At 40.7% G+C, this 27,631-nt stretch overlaps 1 protein-coding gene across 6 annotated transcripts in view; it reads left to right on the top strand.

Moving 5' to 3' along the window:
- Positions 1-27,631, top strand: part of LOC135197233 (paired amphipathic helix protein Sin3a-like) — a 107,353-nt gene that overhangs the window by 9,054 nt on the left and 70,668 nt on the right. For 5 of the 6 annotated variants that reach the window (XM_064224323.1, XM_064224322.1, XM_064224321.1 and 2 more), the window contains exon 2: positions 18,324-18,650. In XM_064224323.1, coding sequence (XP_064080393.1) covers positions 18,341-18,650 — 310 coding nt within the window. In that variant the 5' untranslated portion in view covers positions 18,324-18,340. Of the gene's footprint in view, positions 1-14,729; positions 14,749-18,323; positions 18,651-27,631 lie in introns of those variants that run through there. The other variant, XM_064224320.1, reaches the window with a different exon arrangement.

The following is a 27,631-nucleotide window of genomic DNA, read 5'->3' as shown; positions in this document are numbered from 1 at the left end:
CACGTATCAGACCCAGCTTGCATTTGTCGCCATCCTTGCTACCACTTTTCTGATTCATTATTTCTTATCTATTATTCCTGTCTGCTCTCAATCCTTACATCACCATTATTAACGTGTCAACGCTAAAAGTCGTACACAGTAAATGCCAAGCAGTTCAGAATTGAGGTAGTACAGGTCAGTGGAGTAAAATAATACTCTATTTCACGTATTGTCATACAAAAGACAGTTTTATCTAACTGGAGTTCTTGCCCACGACACTTTTGTTGGATTCTTAACCCGACCTGCTTTTGATAATGTCTAGCTGTAACGTAATTTGTTTTATTTTTTTATTAAATTGAGTGAAGACTATCTTCTTTGCTCACTAGGTCTTGTTAGGCTAGACTTGAATGTGGTTAAAGACAAGCGAATTCGCGTTGCACATTTCGAACAATGACCAATTTACTTCATACAATACGTTCCAGGCTTTGCCCTTTCTCCTTGTAACGTTTGCAGATTAATGATGATTTTACTCTTGCATCAAATTTTTTCCTTCCACCAAGCTTATGGTTGAGCAAATAATTATACCCTGTCTCTTTTCTAGAACTGTTGTTGCCCCTGACCTGTTAGATTTTACGTTTTATCAGTCACGTCTTTCCAAGGAAGGCCTTTTTTTTTTAATGGAAGAGATTCATGTGTTTATAATATTCAAAAAGCTGATACAGAATTGTTGTTTTAATGTTAACACGAAAGTGGAACCATAAATGGACCGTACCTCTTAAGAAGTGTTAATGAGTGGTGTCTCTCCTTTTCTTTAAACACTTTCTTCCTGAAGCTGGTGTTATCCGGGAGAAGTTCTGCTGACCCTGTATTATCGACCAAAATTTGCCATTGACCCGTGTTCGTGTCATTCGCAGAGACTAATATTCCACTTGAAAATATCATTCGAATGTCATGTCCATATCGTAACTGGGTTATCAGTAGGATTACTGGTATGTCATACGCACTCTCTCTCTCTCTCTCTCTCTCTCTCCCACTGCCTGGGCCGGCTGTCTGCCACTTGTGGAATTTATTGATCACTGCGTATTTGTCCGCATAGCTCCCGTCATTTTAGCACATATAAATGACAGCTGTTTAGAGGTCTTTTCGCATCTAAAAGGTTTTCCTTTGATGCAGGAATTGCATAAATGAAAATACAGGTATATAACTTTTGCGCCTCAGGAAATTGAGGAACTTATCAACGATATTCAGTTGGGGATCTCGTCTGAAGGTTTCTTTCCTCTTCGGTTTAAGGATTAGTTTTAGTCATTCATAGAAAATGAGTGTATTGTCATGTTTTGTTGTGGAAGTAGATTGTGTATTCGTACAAGATTACCTTTAATAATCGTGGTTATGATTTTTTTTATTTTATTTTATTTTTTATTATTTTTTTTTTTACTGTACTTGCAACCCCACCTTTGCCGGTAATGTATAGTGTATGTCCAGACGCCAATTCCCGAATTGTTACGACAAATGTTACAAACGGACATTCATAACGGTATTCTACGCTACGGCGAGACGGGTTGTGGGAGATGACGAAAGCTCAGTGCCAAATCCTACTCACGTCAGTCCCACCCATACGACAGGTCTGTACGCGCTGCACTCGCTTTCTTTTTAGACCGGTTTTCAATCTTGGTGGCCATTTGACTAATTAGTACTGTCAGTTTCTTTACGAACTTAATCTGGTTAATATATATACTTAAGTGACTGGCATGCAGTAAAAGAAATATATTAAACGTTTTGTCTGTAAAGCATTTATAATTAGTGGTATGCTGGATTAAAATTTGAACTAGTGTATTTAAGTAGTGTGCTACGGCCGTTCAAGGTCAGGGATTTATTGCAGATTTTAACAAGGTTTATAATTACCACAAACTACTGCTCTGGTTCTTGGTTGTTTTAGACCCTTTGCGTGTTTCATGACCATGATGCGTACCGTTGAGGAATTGCCCACGAGTTTTAGCTTGCAGCAAAGAGTGATCATAGTTGCGAGGGAAGTGTCATTATGAATGTGTAGATAATGAGGAGGAAAGTCGAAGTGGTAATTTAAGGACAGCTTAGTATCACTAAGTGGAATGTGTGCTACTTACATTGCTACAGGACAATGAGTGAAAATAATGTCATGCCGCGAAGGTAATGAGAGGTTCATTGATATCTATTACAGCAGATGTGATGTTGATTGAGATGATGAGCTGCGAGAAACGTTTATAGAACTGGTAATAAAAGGAAAACCATTGGAGAATGCGGGAAGTGGATGTCCCCTGTCTAGTTAGTGAATATGAATACCACTTCAAGTGTTGTGACTTGAGTTAGGTTAAAGCAAAAAGTACATTTGGACCTTGCGGTCAGCTGATAAAGCGTGCAGATTTAATATGCAGAATGAACACAAGAACTAAGTAGCTCAGCAGAAAGAAAGATTAACTCTCTCTCTCTCTCTCTCTCTCTCTCTCTCTCTCTCTCTCTCTCTCTCTCTCTCTCTCTCTCTCGCGCGCGCTCTAATAATATCATAGAAAACTAAGAAGACAGCAGATACTTGTGCAATCATGATTTCTGTAATCCGGAATTTATATTGGATAATAGACAGGACAACGACGTCTTAAATTTAGGACAACGGGTGTTTAGTTCTTACGTTTATTTGTCAGTGAAGGTTCTAAGCTGAAATTCGGTCAGTCACTTTGTTTGTGTGTTCATATGCGCGTGTCCCAGCTGCCATAAGCGAGGAGCTCCTGGACCTTGCTCCCGACCTTCCCTTCTTTCACAGTCACTGCCGTGGGGACCTTGCATAGTCGCTCACGTCACGAGTTGACAGCAGATGTTAGTGTTTCTTGTAACGTTATGTGCAGTAAGGGATGGCTGTGCTGCGTGTTCGTTGTGTGTGTGTATGGTTTTTTATTTTCCCTTCTCGTGAGGTAGGGTGCACATCCATGTTTTGGGAATGTTTTGTAAAGTAATGAAATGACCTTTTGTGTTACCGTGCCGTGTATAGATTCCCACCGGCTTGTATTGTCACGCTGTCATAACAGGGACCAGCTGATCGAATATTGGTGAAGAAATTAACCGTCCTTAGAGGCAAAAAAGGGGGTGGGTGGGAGATGAGATCAATAAGCCAGGGAGGTCACATTAATTTAAATTATGGGAAGAAGTAGAGAAGAGGAGAGCAAATGAAGTGATTTCTTGGCTGAAGGTGTACATTACAAAGTTCAGTGCACCTTTCTCGTCGACCCTTTTTGTTTTAACCTGTTGCATTGTGTTGCGAAGTCGTTACCTAACTGGGGGAAGAGTTTTCCTAGCTGTTAGTTGGCCTGGGGATTTTACTCAAAGTCTGTCTGTCTGTTTGTATACCTTCGTGTTGTTGTTTTTGATGCTATACTATGGTTACAAAATTTGTAGTAGAAACTTGGAATGTGAACTGATGAAAAGTTGTCCTTCAGCGGCCGCATCTTTATAGCAATATATGCTTTTATTTGTATTTGCATTTAGTCCCCTGTAATCATACTTTTATCGAAGTGGGTCGATAGTCGAAATAAACTAATTGAAATGGAGTTATTGTTTAGTATCAATGCCATCCCCACTATTTTACTTGGACCCCGGTTGCAGCTTGTTTCTTGTATTGAAGTTTTTCATTTTTTTTCGTTTATAATCGATAATCGTAGTTCCAGTGATAAAGTTTCTTAAATGATGATGAAGCTGTGAGAAACTCATATATTTTAGCGACTGTTATAATTCTCTTAAGTGTATTAACGGGACATCTTTTTCATTGGTCTACACGCGATGTGTGCTTATAATCATGTCATGCACTGGTGACAATAATAGCAATCAAATATGTGACCTTTTACCATGATCATTTGCGAAAATCTCTTGAAAAGTCTAGCAAGTGTTTGTATGGTAACCGGTCGTTAAGCAGGTGTTTGTCAACCCGTCTTAAAAGTCTTTGACTCCCTTTAAATCAACTTAGCTATTCAGGTGTCCTTCGATATCATCACATTGGAGGGTGTGTTGTGCCCTTGAGAATCTTACGTTGTCCACTCGCGTTTGCTTTGCCTAAGAGTAAGTTCAAAGCGCCATCCCTTTAGGTGTTTGTTTACTGACAGCGTCGTATCGAGTTTCTTTGTATTTGCTGTATATAAGAGGGATGTATGTCTTGTCCTGGCCGTTACCGAGTTTGTCAAGTCTGTGGTGATCATTGTTCTATATAGGCGTGTTGACTTTGTTAGAATGGTTACGTAAATTTATTAAACGTTTAACGTAAAAGGTTCATTTTGTCTTTTGTGTATCAGAGAAGAAAGGATCTCATGTGTCGAAGAAACTCCATTTATTGATATGAAAGTATCAAGGGGAAGGTTGTAAGCCAGCCCTCGAGTATAATCTGTGAATACTTGTCTCATTGATTTTGGCCCGGGAGGGTGGCCATGTGTTATAGGGCTGTCTTCCCGGTGGTAGATGGGCCTGGCTGGGGACCTTGTCGGCGGGATTTGGGTAGGAGCAGTTTTACTACGTCACTGTGTTGTCTGTGGTGCTGGAAAAAGGTTTACTACTGCAGGATTCCCAAACCTTTACATCTCCATTCTGGTCTCCGCGTCTAGTGAAAATAGAGGTTGGAGAGTATGAGAATATGAGGGCTGTTTCCGTTTTTCCCTTTTGGCCAAAGGGCATCATCGGTTTCCATTGTAGGACCGTCGGTGCTGATTTCACTAAGCCACAAACATAGGTTATTTTAGTCTTTTCTTTTAATGAAAAGGCCTTGAAGGAAAGTTTTTCCGCTTCAGTTCTTTTTTTCCTGCCTTTTTATGTACCGTAATACTGTTACTAAGATCTTTCTTTTATTTACCATGGTACTGTAGCTCAAAACCTTGCCTTTAAGTACATCTGTCTCATGCTTAACTTGTGGGGAATACAAGGCATATGTTGTAAGAAACAATTTATATCGAGAAAAGTGTCTTCGTAATTGGTGAATATGGTGTACGGCTTCAACAGGTATCAACGCGTTAATGTATGTTGCACATGACCGTAGGAAATGTTTTACCTTCAGAATTTATCGGGAAACTGTAAATGGGACTTCTATTTTTTCAAGTTTTATGTATTTATTTTTAATATTAGTGTTTTGGTTTTCCCTGGTTTTAACAGCCCCAAATTCGTTTTATCTTAGGGAGGACTTTCTTGGGTACTATCCCAAAATGAAATAATCTAGTATTCATCTTCTAAGAAACTAATAACTTTTCTTGGCAAAAAAAAAATAATAATAATAAATGAATTATTTTAATGGTCTGTAGGCTGTTCTCGTAAGAGAGATGACCAGATTCAAAATGCCATGTCAATCTAGTGTTGGTCACATTCCAGATCCATTTGTCTGTAAATATAGTGATGGCGTAGTGTGCTTGTTTCAACAATTAATTACCCACCTCATTTCGACGTACTTCTCTCCAGAATGTCATGTGGGACCTCAGCAATGAAGTTCTCTAAAGAAAGACAGCTAATAGGTGTTTGCCTCTGTGTAGCCAACTCTTGACTGCTTCGTATTGCTTTTCTCTGGCGCAGCGTTTGCTTTTACTTTTTTTTTTTTGGGGGGGGGGGGGTGCTGTGTGTTCAAGGTTATGGTGAACAATTGCCAAGGTCAGATGCTCGTGTATCTTGTGTAAAACATTTGATAAACACTCTGTACTTACAAATTAACAGTCGGCACCTTAGACGAGTCATTGGGGTTTTATTTAGAACTACGAATGATTTCATTTTCGGATGGGAAATGTGATCTCGCGTCCTGTTCGTTGAGCAGCACGAGAATTGGACCAGTACAGGCAGAGGAGAGGAGAGGAGATGGATGCTGTGCTGTGCTAGAGGTGTTTGACATGAGGAGGCACCAGGACGAAAAGGGTTGGGCTGGGCTTTTAAGCTGTAGGTGCTGCTTGCTGACTCTCAGATTGAGCAACAACGCATATTGCATGATTGCCTTGGTTGATTCTGAAGTTTGTTGACTTTGAAATCGGTACGATGTTGTGGAGTATGATAGCACTGCAAGTAGGAACACTGTCCATGCTTCAGGGATTGCTCGCTTTCAGACAGCTGTGGCCTAAGAATGGGGCACTTTTTGGGCTGTGGGTTGGCGGGGGAGTTCAGGCTGGAAGGGACAACCCACATCCCTCTGTCTGCAGAGCGCCCAGTTGCTGTTATTGTGCGGCCTTGAGTGTGTGTGTGTGTGTGGTATTTTTTTTTTCCTGTCGGTCGTGTTGTGATGATTATTGCTTGAAATTTATACAGCTGGTTTTTGTAACAAATGCCAACTTGATAAAAATAGCTTTAAAGATGATTTCGTTAAGAAAGAGTTAACTGACCTAGGAACACACAAGAAATGTGGCGGTCGGTTATCAGGTTGGTCTGGTGAAATTAGTAATGTTTACACCGCAGCCTACTAGAATTAATTGGATTTTTCAGCAAGACAGTTTGCCTTAGTTGCTCTTATCCCATTGCACACCACAATTATTATTATTTCTAACCCAATGGTTTTTAAACTTGAGATTTTGTTTCCCGTAAGACTTGTATGTAAAGGAATAATATCCGTGGTCAAGCTACTACACTTTGATTGTGGCATCGTATTTGAAGTCCTTGTTATTGTGATTAAACGGGTGTCTGTTTGTTGGTGGGAGACGTGATGTTTCCCATGTTTTTAAAGAATGATCATGTTCTGAAGTGTTTCTCAGAGTTGTTGCTATTCCAGTAATTTGGAGAAGACCAACTAGGATTGGCCATGCATGTCGACTCGTTATTATTTACGGAGAGAGAGAGAGAGAGAGAGAGAGAGAGAGAGAGAGAGAGAGAGAGAGAGAGAGCAAACTACAAAAGCAATGTAGGCTTTCTGAGAGCATTTCACGAGCAGCCTCCTCACGAAGATAGAGAGGCACCGCCCACTGGCACTTGACTAAGAAGCCCCTTTCAGGGCGATATCGTCACCTAACTGTGACTTATGGCAGCTGGATTGACATTTTGGTACGACATGATTTTAGGCTTAAGAAGCACAAGCCGTGGGTCGTGTTCTGTGTCGCGATTCTTATCGGGAATAGTTATAGTCTTGATGTCCCTCTTTTTTGTTTCTTCATGAAGGCATACGCACATTTTTTCCCCTCCGCGTGAAAGTGCTATCGAAGTATAGTAATCATCGTGGAGGACCTCTCTGCGAGCCGTATATGACGTCATCTCTTTTTTTAAGTCTGGCTGGTTAGTCATGGTGGCGTATCCCTTAGTGGGAGCGAACGATCTTTTCACTTTATACCTGTTATAACTTCATTTGGCTGTATTGTTTTATGTATATAAACCTGTAAACTGCTTTCTCTCTCTCTCTCTCTCTCTCTCTCTCTCGTCTCTCTCTCAGATCTCTCTCGCTCTCTGTCTCCGCTCTCTTTCCACTCTCTCTCCTCTCTCTCTCTCTCCTCTCTCTCTCATTTATACATACAGACTCCTAATTCTGAATGACGTTCGGCATCCCATCTGTGAAATATCACAAACACCCGTTTTCTCTCTCTCAAACGCGCACACACACAGAGGGCGGGGTGGGGTGGGGGGTTGTATGTGCGCGTCTCCATGCATGCGTGGGTGTGTGCACCGCTTACTTTGTGGTAAACCGCGTTACGCAACTCGTTTCCCGTCGTTTCTGAGGAGGATATAGGTTAGTTCGTTGGGTATAAGTGTACATTTTGAGGAGTTTCAATGCCTATTGTAAAAGCCAGCGACATTTGGATAAGGTAAAAACTACTTCACATCTGTTACTTTGGGTCTGCTTGTCGAGTTTTCCATGCGAGGAAAATGATGGTTGAAATAGAGGTAGCAGTAATATTTAAAGCTGGAAGCCTTAATGTTATGTCTGGTGGAGTTCATAAAGAACTTGTATACGCTGCTCAAGTTTTTGTACGAGTCTCTCTCTCTCTCTCTTCCTTGTTGATTTTGTACAGCATGTTCGCGATACATGGTTGGTCTTCAGAAATCATTGACAAATCTTACTGAAACCAGTTATCTACTAAGCGTGTACATTTTTCATGAGACTTGAGACTTAGTATCGGGGACATTGTGCTACATTATTTAGGGCGGACGTCTTTGGATACGTCATGTTAGGTTTTTTGTTTACAGGGGATCAGGTTGCACTCGCAGGAAATGTTTAGGACCAGTAAGAAGTCATGTGTCTCCTTGTTTTAATATCATGTTTATTTTTCATTGATCATCTCTCTCGAAGAGTTAGAAGTGTCGCCTCATTAAGGATGAGAGGAAGGTAATCTTCTGCGACGGGGTGTACAAAAGATATCTCGCCTTATCTTCGCCATTGACTGGCTTAGATTGGAAAGGGTCGTAAACGTTTTCCTGAGCTTCCCCGGGGTCCTCGCCAAGGTTTGGCAGTTGTAAAGAAAATTTGGGACGCGGGCCATGTGGAAGCCAAAAATTGGCCCTAGTTGCTTCATTCCGTATTATAGGGCCCTTTCTCGTGTGTACCATGGCCTTCGGTTTCTTGATTTTACCTAAAGCATCGTCATGGTGTCCTTTCCATATAACTCTTTTGCCTAATAATTAATCTCTGAATTTAAAGATAAAGGTATTCAATCTCCAGCAAAATATAAGTATAGAGGTTCCTAATTTATGTGCAGTGATGATAATGTTTTCCTCTATAATTTATAGGATACTGAAATATGGAGTAGTTTATGTATTGATTTAGTAAAATCTCGTACATATTCATGTGCTACATACAGATAGTTTCACTCCCATTTTCGATTGTCTATAAAAGTAGGGAGTAAAGTTGAACAGGGCACCGTAATGTCTTGTAGTAAAGAAGGATAAGGCAATTCAATAGAAAGGAAGCTTACACAGAGGAATTCGTAAATGGAATGTTAACATGCTCTGATCTCAACTGAAGGAAAACGAGAAGCAGTTAGAGGTTAGGTGCCCAGAGATATACACACAGACACACGCACTCTCAATTGATACGTTTTCTTTCTTATTAAGCTGGTCGTACGTGTTGAGAGATATGAGAGGCGAATTTTGACATTTGGACTCGTTCCTACCGAAGACGACTGTGTGTTGTTTGTCATGGGATGGGCTACGAGCAAGCTGTGGTTAGTCCATTATGTATTCAGCCAAGTTCATTCCTATTTCTCTCTCTCTCTCTCTCTCGTTCGTTCGTTCATATCTCACCTCCCATCCGAACCGCATGATTACTAAAATGAGTTATTTTGCCAAAAGTCGAGTGCCTTCCCAAAAAATATAGTGAAGCTTTGGCACATTGGGTGCGGTGCTTCGCAATAAATCCGCCATTTATATGTTTTGTCCCATTTGCTATGATTTCTATTGTATGTTTTGTGAATCGCGAAATGTTGCGCAGTTGACACGTGCCATCAAGTTTACTGGCTGCTTGGCTCTGGGATAAGGGTAGTCTTCGCAGTTTGTAACTGTAATGACATTTAAATGCGGTATGACATTTCCTTGGCCTTGAGAATTGTGAACGCTCTGCATCCTTGCTTGTGGTCATGGCATGAGACATTGTTGTCACGAGCAGTGAAAAGATTTGTTGCAATGATGTTTGGAAGAACGACTTCGCTCTTGTTTGGAGGAACGACTTCGCTCTGGTCGGAAATCCCGTTGGGAAGCAGCTTCCCTGCATGCAGTGATGCCACTTAAAATTAGGCCATCACTGTAGCCCCCCCCACTCCCCTTCCTGTTCCGTCCAACACTCACGAAAGCAATCAGAGGATGCAGTTGTTTGATGAAAGCGCACGTTTGTTGAGAGCTGTTGGCTGCGGGGTCCGATTAGTAGTAATGTTAGGGCAGGCCGGGTAAAAATAGAGGTGCAGAAATATTCTGGGAGCGAATTGTTGTTTACCGTCTCGGGTGTATGTGGCTTTTCTTCCTGGCTTAAGAAAGTGTGGTGACATCTCAGGATCAAGCTTGAGATTCCGGTCCCCCCCCCCCCCCCCCCCCCCCCTCCCCTCCATGGTGTCCAGCAAGACGTTGGTGGAAGAGGTAGCGTCAGTGTCAAATGCCTTTAGCCTTTAGTAACGCTATTCCTGTGGCACTCCACAGTTGTATTTTAAGCGACGGCTCACCACCCCCTTCCTCACGTCAACCCACCTGGCTGTTTTCCCCAGTCCAATGATAATAGTCGGCGAAAGTTACGTAAGCCTCAAGGCAGACTCATACAATTGAGAATCTTTCTTGGGTGCGCTAATATTAGGTTTTGTGTTCGTGATGGACAGGAGGCCTGTGGTACATATCAGATTCTAAGTGTCAGTATTGCACCCTATTAGGGCCATTAAAACTAAACCATGTAGTTCATCGTATGACTGATATGATGGTGGAAACGGTGAAGGTACCGAGTTTCGAAGTGAAGGGGGCAAGTAGTACAGGGGTAAAGAATTTGGCTAGAACGATAGCAATGTGGGTCGTCATTCAAGGCACTTGATTGCCAGTGTTCATGTGTATGTTTCCCCCACTATGCCCGTTGGCTTTCGTTTTCTCTCGGTGCAATTATGATGTATCAGACTTCCAGTATTGCACAAAATATCATGAGATGATTGTGCCTCATATTATAGGAAATCTAAAATCTGGAAAATGCAGGTCACTATTATTTGTGGTTCCCTTGAATATTTGGTTTTAAATTTCAATTTGACCTTTGCAACCAAGACATTCGCCACGACTGGCTGATTATTCACACCTGTGCTCCGATTTTACACCTGCACATCCAGACATCATGTTTTATAATTGCTAGAGAGCTTTTGAAATATCCATCCTCTTTCATATCTATATACTACATTTTATATCTTTATAGATTAAAGTCATGTGATATACATTCTAGCCGCTAAATTCGTGTGAGTCTCTTGTCTATTTTCAGTCACTGGTAATTTTGTAAAGCTTAAGGATGCGGAAGTTGAGAGAGAGAGAGAGAGAGAGAGAGAGAGAGAGAGAGAGAGAGAGAGAGAGAGAGAATTGTCTAATTTCGTTAATATGTATTCTTGTCACTAGTTTCATGTTAATGAAGGTGTTTAGCCCCTACAGCGAGTTGGAGGGAGAGCGGGAAAGCAAGTAATCAAATCATTGTTATTATTAGGTGGCTGCGTGGTTGTCATAGCAACCAGCGACGGGGAAGGGGAGGGGAGGGGTTGGGTGGGTCCCCAACCATCACCTGGGTGATAGTAGCAAACCGCTATTCCTTCACTTCCTTGCTGACCGTGGAGTTAATCGTCGGTTCATATAAAAAAATTGCAAACCTCAGATTTGTTTTAATGATACTACCGCTAGGTCTTACCAACATAAGTTCGTTCAGTTCACCTCTGCCCAACGAGTGAATCTCACTGTAGAAATGCGTAATTGAGCGGCGTAAACCCCCACTGCAGCAGTCATGTGCGCCATCATTGTATGCAGAACCTTCAGCTTTCATGATAGAAACCAAAGCCACGTAATATCATCGAAGTTCGCAGCCACCGTCTGTTGCATAAGGCTCGAGACGCGATCCGTTTGAACGCATAACTACTCTACGTGATCGATGCAAACGCTGTGTAATATAGGAGTTACTGAAAAGGAGTGTCGGATGTGTTCTCTGTAGTAAAAGGAGATGCGGCTTGGCGGTGTGTATTAGCGTGTACGGCGTAGTAAATTTCACCTTCGCTTGTGTGCATCCCCGCCTACCCTCTTACGGAGTCCCTGGCCCCTCCCCCTTCCCCCTTCCGACGACTGTACCTACTTATCCGTGGACTCCCTTTCATCCACTCCGGCCGCCCTTCCCTTCCCCCTCTCACTTATTTTCACCCTCCCCCTCTTCCAACGCGAGCCTTAGCCTTGATTGCCACACTTTTAGGCGGTAGGTTGTGCGTGCGTCTGTCGAGATCTTGTTTCCTCCGCTCCAGAAAATAACTTGGGGAAATAAGCTAACCTTATGCTCCTTCTCTATTCTATATTAAGGAACTTTGTTATTGTTTCTTGACCACGTTATTGCTAAGTGCTTGTTGTGGTAGGAGGACTGTACATAAAGCCAAAGTGGATCAGAGTGATGTCGCAGACAAGGGTGGTCTAGGGATGAATTTCACTAAGAAGTAATTAGCCTTTCTATTCGGAACTCTAAAGTAGTCGTTGTTACAAGGGGGAATGAAGAACGGTGGGAAGCTTTCAGCTGTGGCATTAAACCTAATTGTCGAACGTTGAGAACATTTTTGGCAAATGTTAACGTTCCGACGAATTATCCCTGATATCATCTTATCGCGTCTTTCTCGATATTTCTTTTCTTCCATTTTGTCGCTTATCCAAAAATGGGGTTTTTAGGTAAATAACCAGGTGAACGGTGTATGTATATATTTTTATGAGGTGGCATTTAACCATAGCCTCAAATATATTTCACAATATTTTTTTAATAGATAATGAAATATTGAGGTTTAACTGCCATTCAGCAGTCGCAAGTTTGCTGAAAGACGAAGACGCGAATTTTTGAAATCACGCTACTCTCTAGCTCTTGTATGTAATAGAAGTAAACCTAGTGGAAGTTGAAATATATGTGACTTCACTTACTTTGAAGTGCTGGATCCTGGTAACCATTAGAAGTTTGCTTCTAATCTCTCCCCCCCCCTCCTTGTCGCCCTTTCTCTTTTCAAAGACAAAACAGGCAATGGGTAATTGATTTATATATATATATATATATATATATATATATATATATATATATATATATATATATATATATATATATATATATTTATTTATATTACGGTAGGAAACTTTAAACATCTACGTATGATCGACCGTGTTACCAGTGGCTACTTTTTTAATCCAATAGGTTACATATTTATTCCCGGTTGAGTTTAACGCTGTTAACAAAATGGAAAAGACTCGTTAATGAATGTCACAATCTCTTGACTTCGTTTTAAAAAAACATCGAATGTTTTTATTTATCCCATATTAAGAAAATTGGTGGTCGATTGCTGGCATTAGAAATGGTTAACCCCAAAAATTTTAATCCTTGTTGAATGATATTGAAGGAGAAACATGATGAGAATAAGCGACAGTACAGCAGGCAGGCCAAGTGGTCACCTTGGCGAAACCCCTACAAGTTTTAGGGGGTGTTGCCAAGCCGCCCCCGAGAACCCACCCCCTCGTCTGTAAGCCCGTGTTGACTGCACCAGCAAAAAGCCCGTAACGCACTGGCATGCTTTTACAAAACTAGTGGTCAGGGATAACTCGAGTAACCATATTTAGTAAATTTAGTAGGGTACCATAATAGTGTGTTCACTTTTTTTGGACAATTTCACAAGAGGGAATGTCAAAGCTTGATGGTGGTAGTATTTGCTAGACTCGATGTGTCTACGTGGGCAGTGCCGAAATCGATGTGGTTTTCTAAGGGATGAGAATCTATTAGTAATGTGAGGTACGAGTAAAAAAAAAATGTGTCCGGATACTAGGTGACATTTATTCATCATGAGTATGGCAGGTTTCAACTTACAATCACCAAAAGGGCGTCATTTTATGTTGGCAAGTAAAGCAAACATCGCATCTTGTAGGTATAAGTTTGAACATAGAAGGGATCTGAAGCCGGCTTGGTTCTGTGCAACACATTATGTGTAGGCGGGTTTTGTTATGTTGTGCTGAAATGCTTTGTGTTAACATACAGTGTCCGAGTAACCGATCGATAAGTAGAGATGATGTGGATGCACGAGGTCAAATGGCTATGTTTCCGGATTCCCGACATCGGAAACAGCATCCTGTGTGAGTGGCACAAACAGTTAGAAAATTTGTGAGGTTTCCACGCAACGCTAGTCCTTGCCCTAGCCAAAGCTGGGTTTTAAAATATTTTTTTTCGGTATATCTTCAACACCGGTTTGTTTTCGTGGCTGCTTCTCTTCACCAGTTAAACGACAAGGGAAATGGCCCTTGAGGGACATGAAGATGCAACCATTGAGAATTGACAATGACCGTAGAGGTAGAACAAAAGACGGTGCCTTCTACCTCAGGTTATTGTGGTAGTGATGTGGTATTAACGGGGTTAAGTTAGCTATCACCCGATTTGCCACCATTATCAGACGGTCTGGCAGCGCAACCACTCACCTCATCGAACCTCAACGCACACTCCTCCATCATTGTTTAGTATACCACTTCGTTACCACTAGCAGTTCAAAACATTTGTCAATTTGCACTATATGGTTTCTTGAACATGGCTGCACTATTTAATTTTCACCTCACGAAAGGCCGTGAGTAAGGTATTGCGGTAGCATTTAAAAGGAACAGTTTGACAGCCAACCCTTACAACCCACTGTCTGCTCTGATCTGGCAGGTTGAGTCGTGCCGCTGACTGCCTTCTTGGGTGCTTCACGAGTTGCCAAACATCGTTTATATTAAAGTGTTTTTATCTTTAGGTTTCTTCTGCCAAGCTATTTCTTTTGGGTTTTGTGAAAATTTAGGAAGTAAACCGTTCATATTTGTGAAATGTATGAATTTTTAAGAATATTAAAAGTGCAGAGATATCCACGATAGTAGTTGGTATCTTCGGTTTGTAGAGAAGAGCTTGGGAGGAGAGTTGCGGCATGTGGGGGTGCGAGAGAAGGGCTTGGGACGATGCACATTATTGTTGTGATGGCGGAGAGGAGTTTAGCGGGTGGGGGTTAGTGAGAGCAGCTTGGGACGAGAGCGCGCCACTGCCTCTGTCTTTGACGACATAGCCCCCAAAATCGTCCTCCCTCTCCTCCTCCCGAAAACCCCAAACCAACGTTTTCCATAACCTTCGTCCAGGTTTCGTATCGGTGCACTTGTTTTTTGACACCAGAAATGCAGTGGCATTGATGCACATCGTGTATTTTTGGGATTGTGTGAAAGTACTAAGACTGACATTTAGTAATGCGGTTGAGGGTGAATTATGAATGTTTATCGAGTGTTATAGAAAAATCACAGATTAAAATTTCATCTCCTACGCTGAACGTCTTAACAGCGGGCTTGTATATCTGCAGGCAGAATTGCAAAGACCGCCCTTGAATTCTCCGTCCTTCTTCCTTCTAGCACACAGATGGGGTGGTGCAGCAGGAGTGTTAAAGGAACTCCTATCACCCTTGTAGTGATGGGTTTTCAGAGTTCTATATTTACTTTCAATACTTACCGCTCTACGACCGTTCCGAATTCAAGGCAACCTTTCGGAACGCAGTGTGTATTTTCTTAGCGTTGTGAAGGTATTGCAGACTGCATCTGGCCAGTGACTGCGGCAGCTGACCGCTAGACGCTTTTACTGAGGGAACCCCCGGGACTGACTCTCTCTCTCTCTCTCTCTCTCTCTCTCTCTCTCTCTCTCTGTCGTGGAACAGTCGCGTACGAAAAATCTTAGTGTGGCTGTTTACAGATGTGTTTGGGTGGGGGGGGGGGGATTATTGCCTTGGAGAAATCGTTGATGGGAAACTACTATAGTTAGTTCTTAAAAATTCTGTTGATGATATTGGTTAAGTAGATTCGCTCTGCATGTCACTTTTCTTCGTCCGTCATATTTGAGTAAATCCTTGGCTGTTCTCTATCTGTGAATGCTTTCCTTTGCTATCCAACCAGCTAGTTTTACTTAGGTACCCGGAAATTAGCCCTAGAAAGCACAACGAGTACCAAACGAACTTTTTCCATTAGGAATAATATAAAATTATTAATTCGTGCCAGACTTCTCCAGAAAATTAATTCGTGCCAGACTTCTCCGAAAATTAATTCGTGCCAGACTTCTCCAGAAAATTAATTCGTACCATACTCCTCCATGAAATGTTTTAAAAACCATTTTATGCAGTGAGGAAGGGGTTGTATTTAACGATTTACAAAATACTCGTAAGTAATGAAAATATGAACAGATTAAACACAAATTACTCCTGTGTAAAATTGCTTTATTTTACCTGTATTGAAAGGTTGTAGGCCTAATTAATGACATTGTGAGATTGTAGTGAGGAGGGAGATTACTTTTGTTTGGAAGGAGAGCCTCCTTCCCATAAGACATGGGACACTTGGGCCTTCATCATGTTTTTCTCCCCTTTCAATTCTCTCTTATATCACCACTGACCCGTGATTGCAGCGCTCCATGTAAAAAGATACAGGAATTTTACGATAGGATAGTTATGTATGAGAATGAAATTGTGAAAAATAAATAATGTGTATGTTAAACAGTATACAGAAAAATACAGTGCATATGGATTTTAATTTTTGTTGAAACAATGCTCTATTTGACTAGATTTTAGCATTTTTTTTTCGTTAAAAGTTATGAGTAGTATAATGTGTGTAACTTATGGAAAGGGGTGGGGGGGAGGATCTTGGGAATCTTGCACACATCTCAAGTAAGCTGGAGGTCAGATCACACCTTGTTCTAAACACTAAATACCCACTATTTTTTGTGTATCCAAATCAACAACGATTTTCCTGCATCCTAGAATGTTTTATTATTAGACAAGTCGTAACTTTGGTATGTCTGGTTTAAATGTATGACGATTTTCATTTAGTCCACCAAATGTTCACATTTAACACCTATTAGGCTAACAAGTAAAACACTTCACATATGTAATGTGCATTGTTAAGAGAAGTGACTGGAAATGTGATAGTAGACGCAGGCATATTACTAAAGATACTATGTGCATTATCAAGCGAATTGACTGAACAAGTGACAAGCATAGTAGACCTAGAAATAATGCTAATGATTAAAAAAAATTGCAATCATAGTAGACCTACCTATAGTACTAACAGGTGTAATGTGTATTATGAAAAGCATTGACTGAAAATGTGACAAGCATAAACATATCCATAATACTAACAGATGTAATAATGTGCATTATCAAGCGAATTGACTGAACAAGTGACAAGCATAGTAGACCCAGCCATAATATTAACAGTTGTAATTTGCATTATCAAGAGAATTTGTATTATCTAAAGAATTGACTGAAAATTTGGCAATCATAGTAGACCTATCCATAATACTAACAGATGTAATGTGCATTATCAAGAGAATTGTCTGAAAATGTGGCAGTTATATATACCTAGCCATTGTACTAACAGGTGTAATGTGCATTTTCAAGAGAATTTAATGAAATGTGACAAGCATAGTAGAACTATCCATAATAATAGAGGTAATGTGCATTATCAAGAGATTTGGCAGAAAATGTGGCAAGCACAGTAATAGGTGTAATAGGTATTATCAAGAGAATTGACTGAAAATGTGACAAGCATAGTAGACCTATCCATAATACAAACTGATGTAATGTACATTATCAAGAGAATTGATTGGAAAAGCGACAAACATAGTAGACCCAACCATTATACAGTACTACCAAAAATGAAACTCACCCGAGAGCCATGATATACTGTATACATGAAAATAGGTAAAACGGGACAAAAAGGTTGGGGGGGGGGGATCAAAAGGGATTGTACACAAGTGAGAGCTATTTTGTGACCAGTTCTTGAACACTGTTAGGTGTGCAAGATTTAATGGAATATAGTGTCTTCATACAAACATTGTAATACATGTTTGCCTCCAGACATGTTAAGTGCCATGCAAACTACAAGTCCTCTCTCTGTCTCTCTCTCTCTCTGTTTTGTACATGAAGTTTCTTGATTCATTTTACTGATGTAAACATACGTACTTTTATATCATAATTGTAATATCCCAAGATGGTTCACTGAAATTATGATAATCATATTGCTTGTTCCTTCCTAATGTAAAAGGAAGTGGTTGCTAAAGATTTGAAACAGATCAGTGATGCAGTCAGTGGGGTATGAAGCAAAATGCATCACTACTTACTGATTAATTAAACTTTTTATTGTGCTACCACTACATGCATGATTAACAATTTTAAATGCTGGTCTTAAACTATCCTGTAGTTAAGTTCTTTAGCATTGTGTCCTAACTTGACTAAAGCACCAGTAAAAATCATGTAGATACAGAGATAGTGTAGTTAATGAAGACATTATATATACAAAGATAATATTAGTAAAGTCACAACAACCATATTATTTGCTAAATTATTAATTTATTTTAATTTTTAGTTATTTATTTATTATTATTATTATTTTTTTGGGGGGCTATTGTAAAACCGTATGTCCACATCAGCAGTTCTCATTGTCAAGTTACAGTTGCTGGCAGGCATAAGTGTCATTTTCTTCGCAAAAGCAGTGTTTAATTATTTGTGGAGATATTACCGTAAGTGAATATTTTACAATAGTTTAGAAATCTGTGGTTAAGATATCGTATTGTCACTGGTAAAAAAAAAAAAAAAATTGCCTGTCAATTTATATTGGTGTTGCAGATTCTAGTTTAGCTTTTAGGTGTCGTTGGTTTTAAATAATTTTGAAATTTCTTCCAGGTGTAATGTAGTGCGATATGAAGAGGCGCATTGATACCGGAGGCCGCGGTGAGGCAGCATCAGGCATTGTCAGCACAGGGGGCATTGCCCAGGGGGGGCAAGGGGTAGGTGGCCCTGGAGGGGTCAGTGGAGGCCCAGGCTACATAAGGGGTCCTAGCCTAGCCCAACTTGGAGTGCGTCCCAGCCAATCTAATACACCTATTACTGTGCCTGTCACAGGCACTGGGGCACCAGTACCAGTTGTACCAGTACCTGCCACCACAGCTGGCCCTGGTGTAGGAGTTGCACCAGTTCATGATCATCAAACTCATAATACTTCACAGACAGGTGAGTTTTTTTCTTTTCATTTAAGCACAACATTCAGTATGTCGTTGCATGGTAAGGTATTTTTTCAGTATGGTTCCACATGTGCTGAAGGGGAAAGAAGTGTCCCAGCAAAAACATGCCAGTTTTGTTTTATATATATATATATATATATATATATATATATATATATATATATATATATATATCTATATATATATATATATAGATAAATATATATATATATATATATATATATATATATATGTATAATACTTCCATGGGTTGTAAGTGGAAGTGAAGGTAAAGCAACTGCACAAAACTACCATATTTTTTCTCATCTGTTTCCACCCCCACTAAAATGGAAGGGAAGCATTCAGGCAAACTTTTTTAATGTTTTATTTCAGTGTGTTTCCATATACTACTGATTTTGGGTATTGCCTACACTGTAAGAGACATGTTGTCTTGGTAAACGGTGTTCATGTGGAGGCAAAAGTTGATGTAACTTTTGTAAAATGGTGAAGTTGTAGTTTGGTTCTGTAGATTAGATCAAACTGAAAAACTTGTATCATTTGTGTATTTGTGGATAAGAATGAAAAGTAGAGTTCTATGACCAAAACTGTCAAAAACTAAAGGTACAAGTAAAGAAATTTCAGGGTGGAGATGAAGCAGTAAAGTAAAATGTGCAATATATCTAAGTCTAGATAATAAAACTAAACAAAGATTAAAAGGAGAGATGGGATGTATGTGGACAGTTTTGATGCTCAAAAAGCCATGTGTTCAGGAAGTGGCATTGGTGTTAACATAGCCCACAGAATTAACAATGAAATGTCCATGGGTGAAAAAGAGAGAAGAAATGCATGTCAAAAGATGGATGGGTTAATAACAATACCAGAAGAGCAAAGGCAATGGATAGAACTTATGAAGTTGTAAAGAGATGTGAGGGGAGATAATTTGATTGATGTACTGAGAGCTGAGTTTGCTTTTGGTGTCTTAAGTTTATGACGTGGAATCTATGATAACAAGGGAGTCTGTCAGTTTATGGCGTGGAATCTATGATAATGAGTGAAAGTAACTGGTTATGGAAACAGTGATGATTGGGGTTGGAAAATGCATCTAATATACCAAATAGAGGTTACTTGACAGAATTTGGTACCTAAAGAGACTGCACATACGTCAGGTGTAGTGACAATATTTAGTCTGCTGGCGCATAGTAGGCTCAAGAAAGAAAAGGCTTAATAGCTGAACAGTTGGTTATAGAAAAGGCAGAAGTTGCACAAATTAAATGTCAAGATATTCTGCTGTAGTGTATAGAGAAGTATAAATACTGATGGATTTTATTGGTTACAAGAAAGCCTTTGTCAGTGTTCACAGATCATTATGGTCATGTGTTGCTATACCGTTCCTCTGAAATGTAAAAAGCTAATTGACACACCCCTCTGGATAATAGGGAAAAGAGGGGTGAAGGTGGATCCAGTTGCAAGGGACAAGAGTAAACAGTAGAATGGTATCTACACCCAGTGGGAGAAAACCAATAGATCCGCTTATATCTTTGGTCCTAGGTTCATTGTCCATTCTCTTAGAATTTCCCTATATATTCGGAAATGGATAAGGTGGCAAACTCCCAGTCAGTTGTAGAGACTTACCTCCCTCCAATAGTAAGTCTATCCTAATGTTAAGACCGAAGGTTTGTTTCGTGTATGAACAAATACCAAATTTGTAACTAATTTGTATTTTTCATAACTAACAAACCTGAGGTCTTAACATTAGGATTTACTAGCGCCAAGCTGGAAACCGGTAGAATTAAAATTACACTTGTGAGATCCAGGGACTAATGGCATCTATACCAGGTCACGGGGCATGTATACCCAGAATGCCCACGGCTACCTGTGACCCATCAGTTATATTTCTAACCCAGTTTAGACTGCTAGAGGGGTGGTTCGAGGTGGGCCTTTAACTGTTAAGACCTCAGGTTTGTTAGTTATGAAAAATACAAATTAGTTACAAATTTGGTATATTAGTGGTGTACAAGATCAAAAGGGATGTTGAGGTTATGTGATGTGGATAGTGAGGTGCTACAAGTGGCCTTTGCTGTTTGTCTCATAGATTTTACAGTGAAAATAGTGGTTGGAGATGGAAGAATCATTTTATCGTAATAAGCAAAACCCAACAAGAAGGTGGGGCAATTTAGGATAGTTGATGGTAATTCAGTTGAGAAAACTTTGTAAGCTGCCATGTAGAGTTGAATGCTAACAATAGGCACCTATTTACTTAATAATGCCAGTGCAGTCCAGCTTAATGATTAACCAATTTGAAAATTAGCCAGGTTTATTAGGTTGTCTTGTTTGCCCAAATTTAAGTTTGTAGTATTTCAAATTTTTCTGTTGTAAGTATTACAACTTTAGGAGTGTCAAGTGATTTAGTCCCTACCAAGCTAAGATCTCTCCTGATGTTGGTTTTTTAAGCATCCATGGTGAATTATATTTCTATAGAAGCAATACCCAGTTATCAGCATTTCAGTTTTGTAACGCTTGTCCAATATTTCGTAACTGGGGTTTACCCTCCGTAAGGTTTACAGCGCTGTTGTCTGGTTATTGGCTGCTTAGAAGCGCAGTGAGACCCTCATAAAATACAAACATAACGAACATGCATCTTTTCCTTGGATCTTTAAAAATGTTATGCTATACTTCACTGTATCCAATAATACTGTATGTAGCCTCATATTACTGTTGTGTTATAAATTACAAACAAAGCAGTCAATCTTTTTGTTTGAAATAATCAGCTGAGGCCGCATTTAAGTTTATTCCTCTGTGTTTAATTCAGTGCGATTTTCTTGCTTCTTGATTGCATAAATTAATCTCTAGAAACTATTTGTATGGGACATGGTTATTTTTTGTTAATATGATGTGATTTTAAGTTGAAATAGGACTAATACATCTTGTTCTGAACTAGATTAAGTTATATTTTTCATCAATAGATTTTTTGCTATTTTCACCCTGTTTCATCATAATACGAGCTTTATGTATTTATCTTTTATCAGCATGAAAACAACAGCAAAATGTGATCTTTCATGCCCTGGATTTTTTTATTTAAATACTTTTTTCTCCTCTTAAGTTAGAGTTTCATCCATGTTGCTGATGCACTATAATTTATAGTCATTAGCAGTGTGAATATTGTTTTCTCGGCTTCAGCTACAACAGCAGCTTAAATTTAGCAATACTATATTTCCTTGCCAAAATTTTCTCCATGGCGAATAAATGTACGGTGTAAAATATATCAGTCCTATTCTACTGGACGTCATTTGTAACATAACTGACCGCTAGACGCTTTTACTGAGGGAACCCCCGGGACTGACTCTCTCTCTCTCTCTCTCTCTCTTTCTTTCTTTCTCTCTCTCTCTCTCTCTCTCTCTGTTAATAAGTAAAAAGAAACTCATTTTCTGAGACTAGTTAATATGTCTCTGTAAAGTTGGAAATGCTTTGCTATTTATTTTTTTTGTGCCATATACTCACTCATACCTGTCAAAATGGTTTTGCACTATGTATTATGATACATTAGTTTACTTCCCGTCTTAAGTTGAATCTGGTAGGATTTATTGGTGAAGATTAGGTAAATTAATATAGGTAAGGACTGAGAAACATGGACTGAGAATGAACACCAACAATTACGTTCCATTATATTGTCTTCTTGAAATATGCAAATTTTGTATTATATTACAGTGGTACCTCTACCCTCAAGCATGATTGGTTGGAGGGAAGAGCTTGTGGGTACACCTGGCACTGTAGGCATTACTTAAGGTTCTTTAGAGTGACCCTTCGCCCCTTGGCTGTAACCTTTACTCTCCACCCTCTCCTAATAATTTTCTTGTAGTGCAACTGTGAGGTTTTCTTCTTGTTACACCTTTCAAGCCACCTTTACTCTCGTGTCCACTGCTGAATGACCCTGTACGTCTCAGCGCTGGGCCTTTGGAATGGCTAACGAGCTAACTGTTGACGTATCATAAGCCATTTTCTTAAGTTTGTGATAATAAACTGATAATTCAGTTTGTTTTCAATAAGGCCACTAACTGCTCATGTATCATAAGCAATTTTTCATAAGTTTGTGATAACAGATTGATAATTTGCCAGTCATTACTCGTGGGTACAGCAGCATTTTTATTAAATGAAAGTGCTTGCGCCTGCAGTTACTCGTGGTCCCATGCACTTGAGGGTACAGGTTCCACTGAACGTAAATAATTGGTAGGCTGAAGATTTGAGATATTTTTGTGCTTGGTTAACTACGCCAAATGAAAACTTGGTGCTGCTTTTACCATTCAGTTATGTGATTACAATAGCACTTCAGCTGTTATTAGATGCCTTTGGGGAATTTGCCTTCTAATGACTAACAAAGGTCTCATAGTACAACAAGATGTACCATTGCTAACTGTACATAATTCCTCATGAAGTAGTTTCTAGCTTAATATAACCAGTACTACTTGACATTGCGTTTAGTGACAAACATATTTATCTTTAAAGGTATTCTTAGTAAAAAAAAAAATATATAGTAATGTAAGTACAAAAGTCAGATAAGTTGAGGTATTATTGTATTATAAAGATAGTGAAATAGACCATCAAGTCATACTAGATGGTGTAGGGTTCACCCAAAAGACATAATTTCAAATGAAGAAAAATATAGGTGTACTACGTGAAGCACAATGTAAGCACCCTGTCTATGAGAAATTTCATTATGGAAATTAAAATTTTCCTACAAGATTAGTGTTTTTGATAAGTAGCCTATGGATTAATGAGAGATGCTGTATAAAAGTGATCTGTATAAATGTTTTATTGATCAGTAAAAATGAGGTTCCCGTAACTACAGCAGTCTTGACCTGACTGGTGGACTGATGAAACCTGTCCTTATATTATTACTGATAGTACATTTATTGTTACTGATATAATATATGTTATTGTGTAGTGTAACACTCCTTATTCTTGACCTGACTGGTGGAGGGATGAAATCTGTACATTTATTGTTTCCAATTTAATGTTTTGTTAATGTGTAGTTTGACATTTCTGATTCATCTCTCATATGATGTTTTATAATTATTTTCTCAAGGTGTTTGTGTTACTTGCAGTTTTCAGATCCATGTAGACCAGTTTTATTGCTCCAATAATTTGTTAGGATCTTTGTCTGTCATTACTTTCTCAGGCCATGGATGGCCAAGAATACATTATAGTAGTACTTGCACGATAGAATTCTTTCACTCCCTTACATACCCTTATTACATACTTTTAAATCGCACTTGATTCTGAAAAACTGTTTATATTAACAGATTCTTAAAAATTCCCTGTCAATATTAAAGGTATTTTTTATGCATGACACTTACCTGGCAGGTATATATATAGCTTATCCTCTTGACGCACTGGCAGAATTTCAAAACTCGCGGCAACCGCTAGTACACTGGTAGTTCAGGTGATGGCCACCCCGCTCCCGTGGCGCTGGTACTTGGAACTATTCCCGTTTTCCTCAGATTTTCTCTGCCCAGCCGAACCGGCAACATCGTTGTTGGTTCTCTGTTGGAATTTCCTGCTCGTTATCTGACTTTTTGGATATTGGTATCGTATTCAGGAAGTTAGAGTGGCAATCGCAATTGTTTTGAATTTGTCTAGTATGTCTGATTCAGGAAGTATGTTTAGAGTTTGTGTGAAAGAAGGGTGTAAGGTGAGACTGCCGAAATCATCGGTAGATCCACATACTATTTGTAAGAAGTGTCGTGAGTTTGTATGTACGTGGGACAATAGGTGTAATGAATGTCAGTGTCTGAATGAGAAAGATGGAAGGCTCTTATGAAGTATGTGGAGAGATTGGAAAAAGATCGGGTTAGAAGATCTGTATCTAGGAGTGAAAGATCGGGATCTTCGAGTAAAACCTTTGGATGATTCCTTGCATGTGCTCTCCAGCTCATTCACATGTAGATGTAGAACCTTTTTCCCCAGGTTTCTCCTGCTCCAGTTGCTGTATCTGAGGATACTACGGATCCACAAATAGTGAAAGTGTTCGCTGCCCTTGCGTCCATGGGAGACCAAATTAAACGGGTAAGGTTAAGGACAAAGTGGAAGTGTTTTGGTGACAGTGTTGTGGAGGGGGTCGTCTGATCGCTCTCTCGTGGCTCCTAGACCTAGACCTCTGTCAAGCTCCAGACCCAAGGGAGAAGGCATGTCGACAGTCGAAGGGAGGCGAGAGGGGTTGACATGCGATCAGGCGTCCCTTCAGGCAGTCCTGTTGAAACGTCCCAGGCTGCTGCAGTACGCTATAGAAAAGGCGATCTGGGAAGTGCCTTATTCTTCGGATAGTTCAGCCTCGGGGAAGGAGCAGACGATTCGCGGAGGTATCGCGTCCGTCTCAAGAGGTCATACTGTCCGTCCTCATTCACAGGAGGTAAAGGGCTTTCGACCAGGAAGGGTGGAGTAGCCCTGAGATGTTTTCATCGGAGGATGAAGAGATGATCCCTATCAAAAGGAAGAGGATTTCACGTCGGCTGGAAGTTCGCTCGCCGCCTCGTGTGAGCCCGGTGCGTCCTCGATCTCCTCATCATCAGGAGTCTCGTAAGGAGGCGGGGACGAAGGAGGTGCTGCGGGATATGCAGCAGAGATTGGCAGTAATGTTTGGCAATCATGGGAGAAGCCCCGAACAACCTTCGGTTAGACGTAAGGACTCGTCTCTCCCGGTTAAGTCCTCCAAGAGGACGCAGGACGTACAACGCGATCCAGGACGCAGTGCGTCCTGTAAGAAGGACGAAGTTCAGGACGCAGGACGCAAGAGGAGAAGTGATGGACGCATGGTGGACGCATACGTTCAGGAGGACGCAGGACGCAGGCGGCAGCAAGGCAAAACATTGTCTCGACAAGGAAGAGAGGAGCTTTATAGGGAGTCTGTGTCGCTTTCTAAACAGGAGCTGCATAAGGACTCTGAATTGGAGAGTCAGCAGGATCTTGGTTTTCAAGATATTTCTTCGCAGGAGGAAGAATTTGCGGAGAGTGCGGAAGAGGACAAGACGGAAGCACCTTCTTCGGATTACAAGAGGCTAACAGAGTGCCTTCTTTCTCTGTTTGAAGGAGATTTTCAACCTTCAGGCCCGCCATCGCCTTTGTCGCAATTTTCAAAGACGAAGAAAGCCAAGAAATCGTCGTTTTTGAAAATGACTTTGTCCATTTCGGCCAAGAAAGCCCTTCAACGAGTAAATGAGTGGTTGAAGGAGAAGAAAGAGTCGGGGAAGACTTCTTTTGTATTTCCTCCGGCCAAGTTGGCTTCGAAGTCTGGTGTTTGGTATGCTACGGGGGAAAGTCTTGGCCTGGGAGTACCTGCCTCCTCCCAGGGAGACTTTTCCAACATAGTGGATAGCTCCCGTAGACATGCTTTGCATTCAGCCAAGTGTGGTGGACTTCTCGGAGTTCGACCATTTACTCAAAGGTATCTTTGGGACTTTAGGACTTTTGAGGTATTTAATTTTCTTGACTGGTCGTTGGGGCCCTGGCTCGGACTTCGGAGATGGAAGAGTCGTCAGTATCCGAGTTGTCGAGAAGCATCATGTCCTGTATAGATAAAGCCTTGAGAGATGGAGCTAATGAATTGGCTTCAATATTCACAGCAGGCGTCTTGAAGAAAAGACATCTCTTATGCTCGTTCGCTGCTAAAGGAGTGTCGAACGCGCAAAAGTCGGAGTTGATGTTCTCTCCCCTGTCAGGACAGCTCTTCCCTCAAGAGATCATTAAGGACATATCTCCTCTCCCTCACTCAGAAGGCTACCCAAGATCTTCTACGTCATCTGTGAGGAAGTATTTACCTTCTAAGGTCATGAAGAAGACTACGAAAGATACGAAGACAGCACAGCAGCCCTTTCGGGGTAGGACTTTCTCTCCGACCCAGCATTTAGAGGGAAAAGAGTTCCAGCCAAAAGAGGTGCTAAACTTCAACGAAACAATGAGTCAAAAGTCCTCCAGACTTGTGTAGGGGCCAGACTTTGGACTTCTGGGAAGTCTGGCAAAACAAAGGAGCGGATCCTTGGTCCGTAAAGGTAGCGAAGGAAGGGTACAAGATCCCCTTTCTCAAGAAACCACCTCTCGCTACAGCTCCGAGAGCCCTAGGGGCTCACTACATCGATTTAGAGAAGAGAGAGGCTCTTTGGCATCAGGTCGTCACCCATGATGGAAAAAGGGGCAATAGAACGGTTCTGGATTGCGAATCCCCAGGTTTTTACAACCGTTTGTTTCTAGTACCGAAATCATCAGGAGGTTGGAGGCCGGTACTGGACGTAAGCCAGCTAAACTTGTTCGTAGAAAAGACCAAGTTACGATGGAGACGAACGATTCAGTACTGGCAGCGGTACGACCAGGGCGACTGGATGGTAACACTGGACCTTCAGGATGCGTACTTGTTCCATATTCCAATTCATCCAAGGTCCAGGAATATCTGAGATTCGTAATCCAGGGAAGGATTTATCAATTCAAAGCCCTGTGTTTCGGGCTGTGCACGGCGCCTCAAATTTTTACAAGAATGATGACGAATGTGGCGAAGTGGCTTCATTTGGCAGGAGTCAGAGTATCTCTCTACCTCGACGATTGGCTCATAAGAGCACAAATCAAAACAGCAATGTCTGGAGGACACGAATGTCAACATTGGATTTAACCCAGCAGCTGGGTCTGATGGTGAACCTGGAAAAGTCACGACTGATCCCATCTCAGGAAATAGTTTATTTGGGGATTCGGATATCCTCAGTGACTTTTCGGGCTTTTCCGTCACCCGAAAGGCAGACCATGTGTATACGGAAAGTGGAGAATTAACCTATTGAAAGACCAATGCTCAGCGAGAGAGTGGATGAGCCTGCTGGGGACACTCTCTTCGCTAGAGCGGTTCATTTCACTAGGGAGACTTCACATGAGGCCCTTACAGTTCTTTCTGAACGAAGTCTGGCCAAGAAGATCGCAACCAGATTCCTTCCGGTTTCCAATTCCTCCAAAGATAAAGGA

Source organism: Macrobrachium nipponense, chromosome 18 (assembly GCF_015104395.2).
Source record: "Macrobrachium nipponense isolate FS-2020 chromosome 18, ASM1510439v2, whole genome shotgun sequence".
In the NCBI taxonomy this organism is placed as follows: Eukaryota; Metazoa; Arthropoda; class Malacostraca; order Decapoda; family Palaemonidae; genus Macrobrachium; species Macrobrachium nipponense.
The sequence above is the reverse complement of the archived record's forward strand: the minus strand, read 5'-3'. Positions and strand labels throughout refer to the sequence as shown.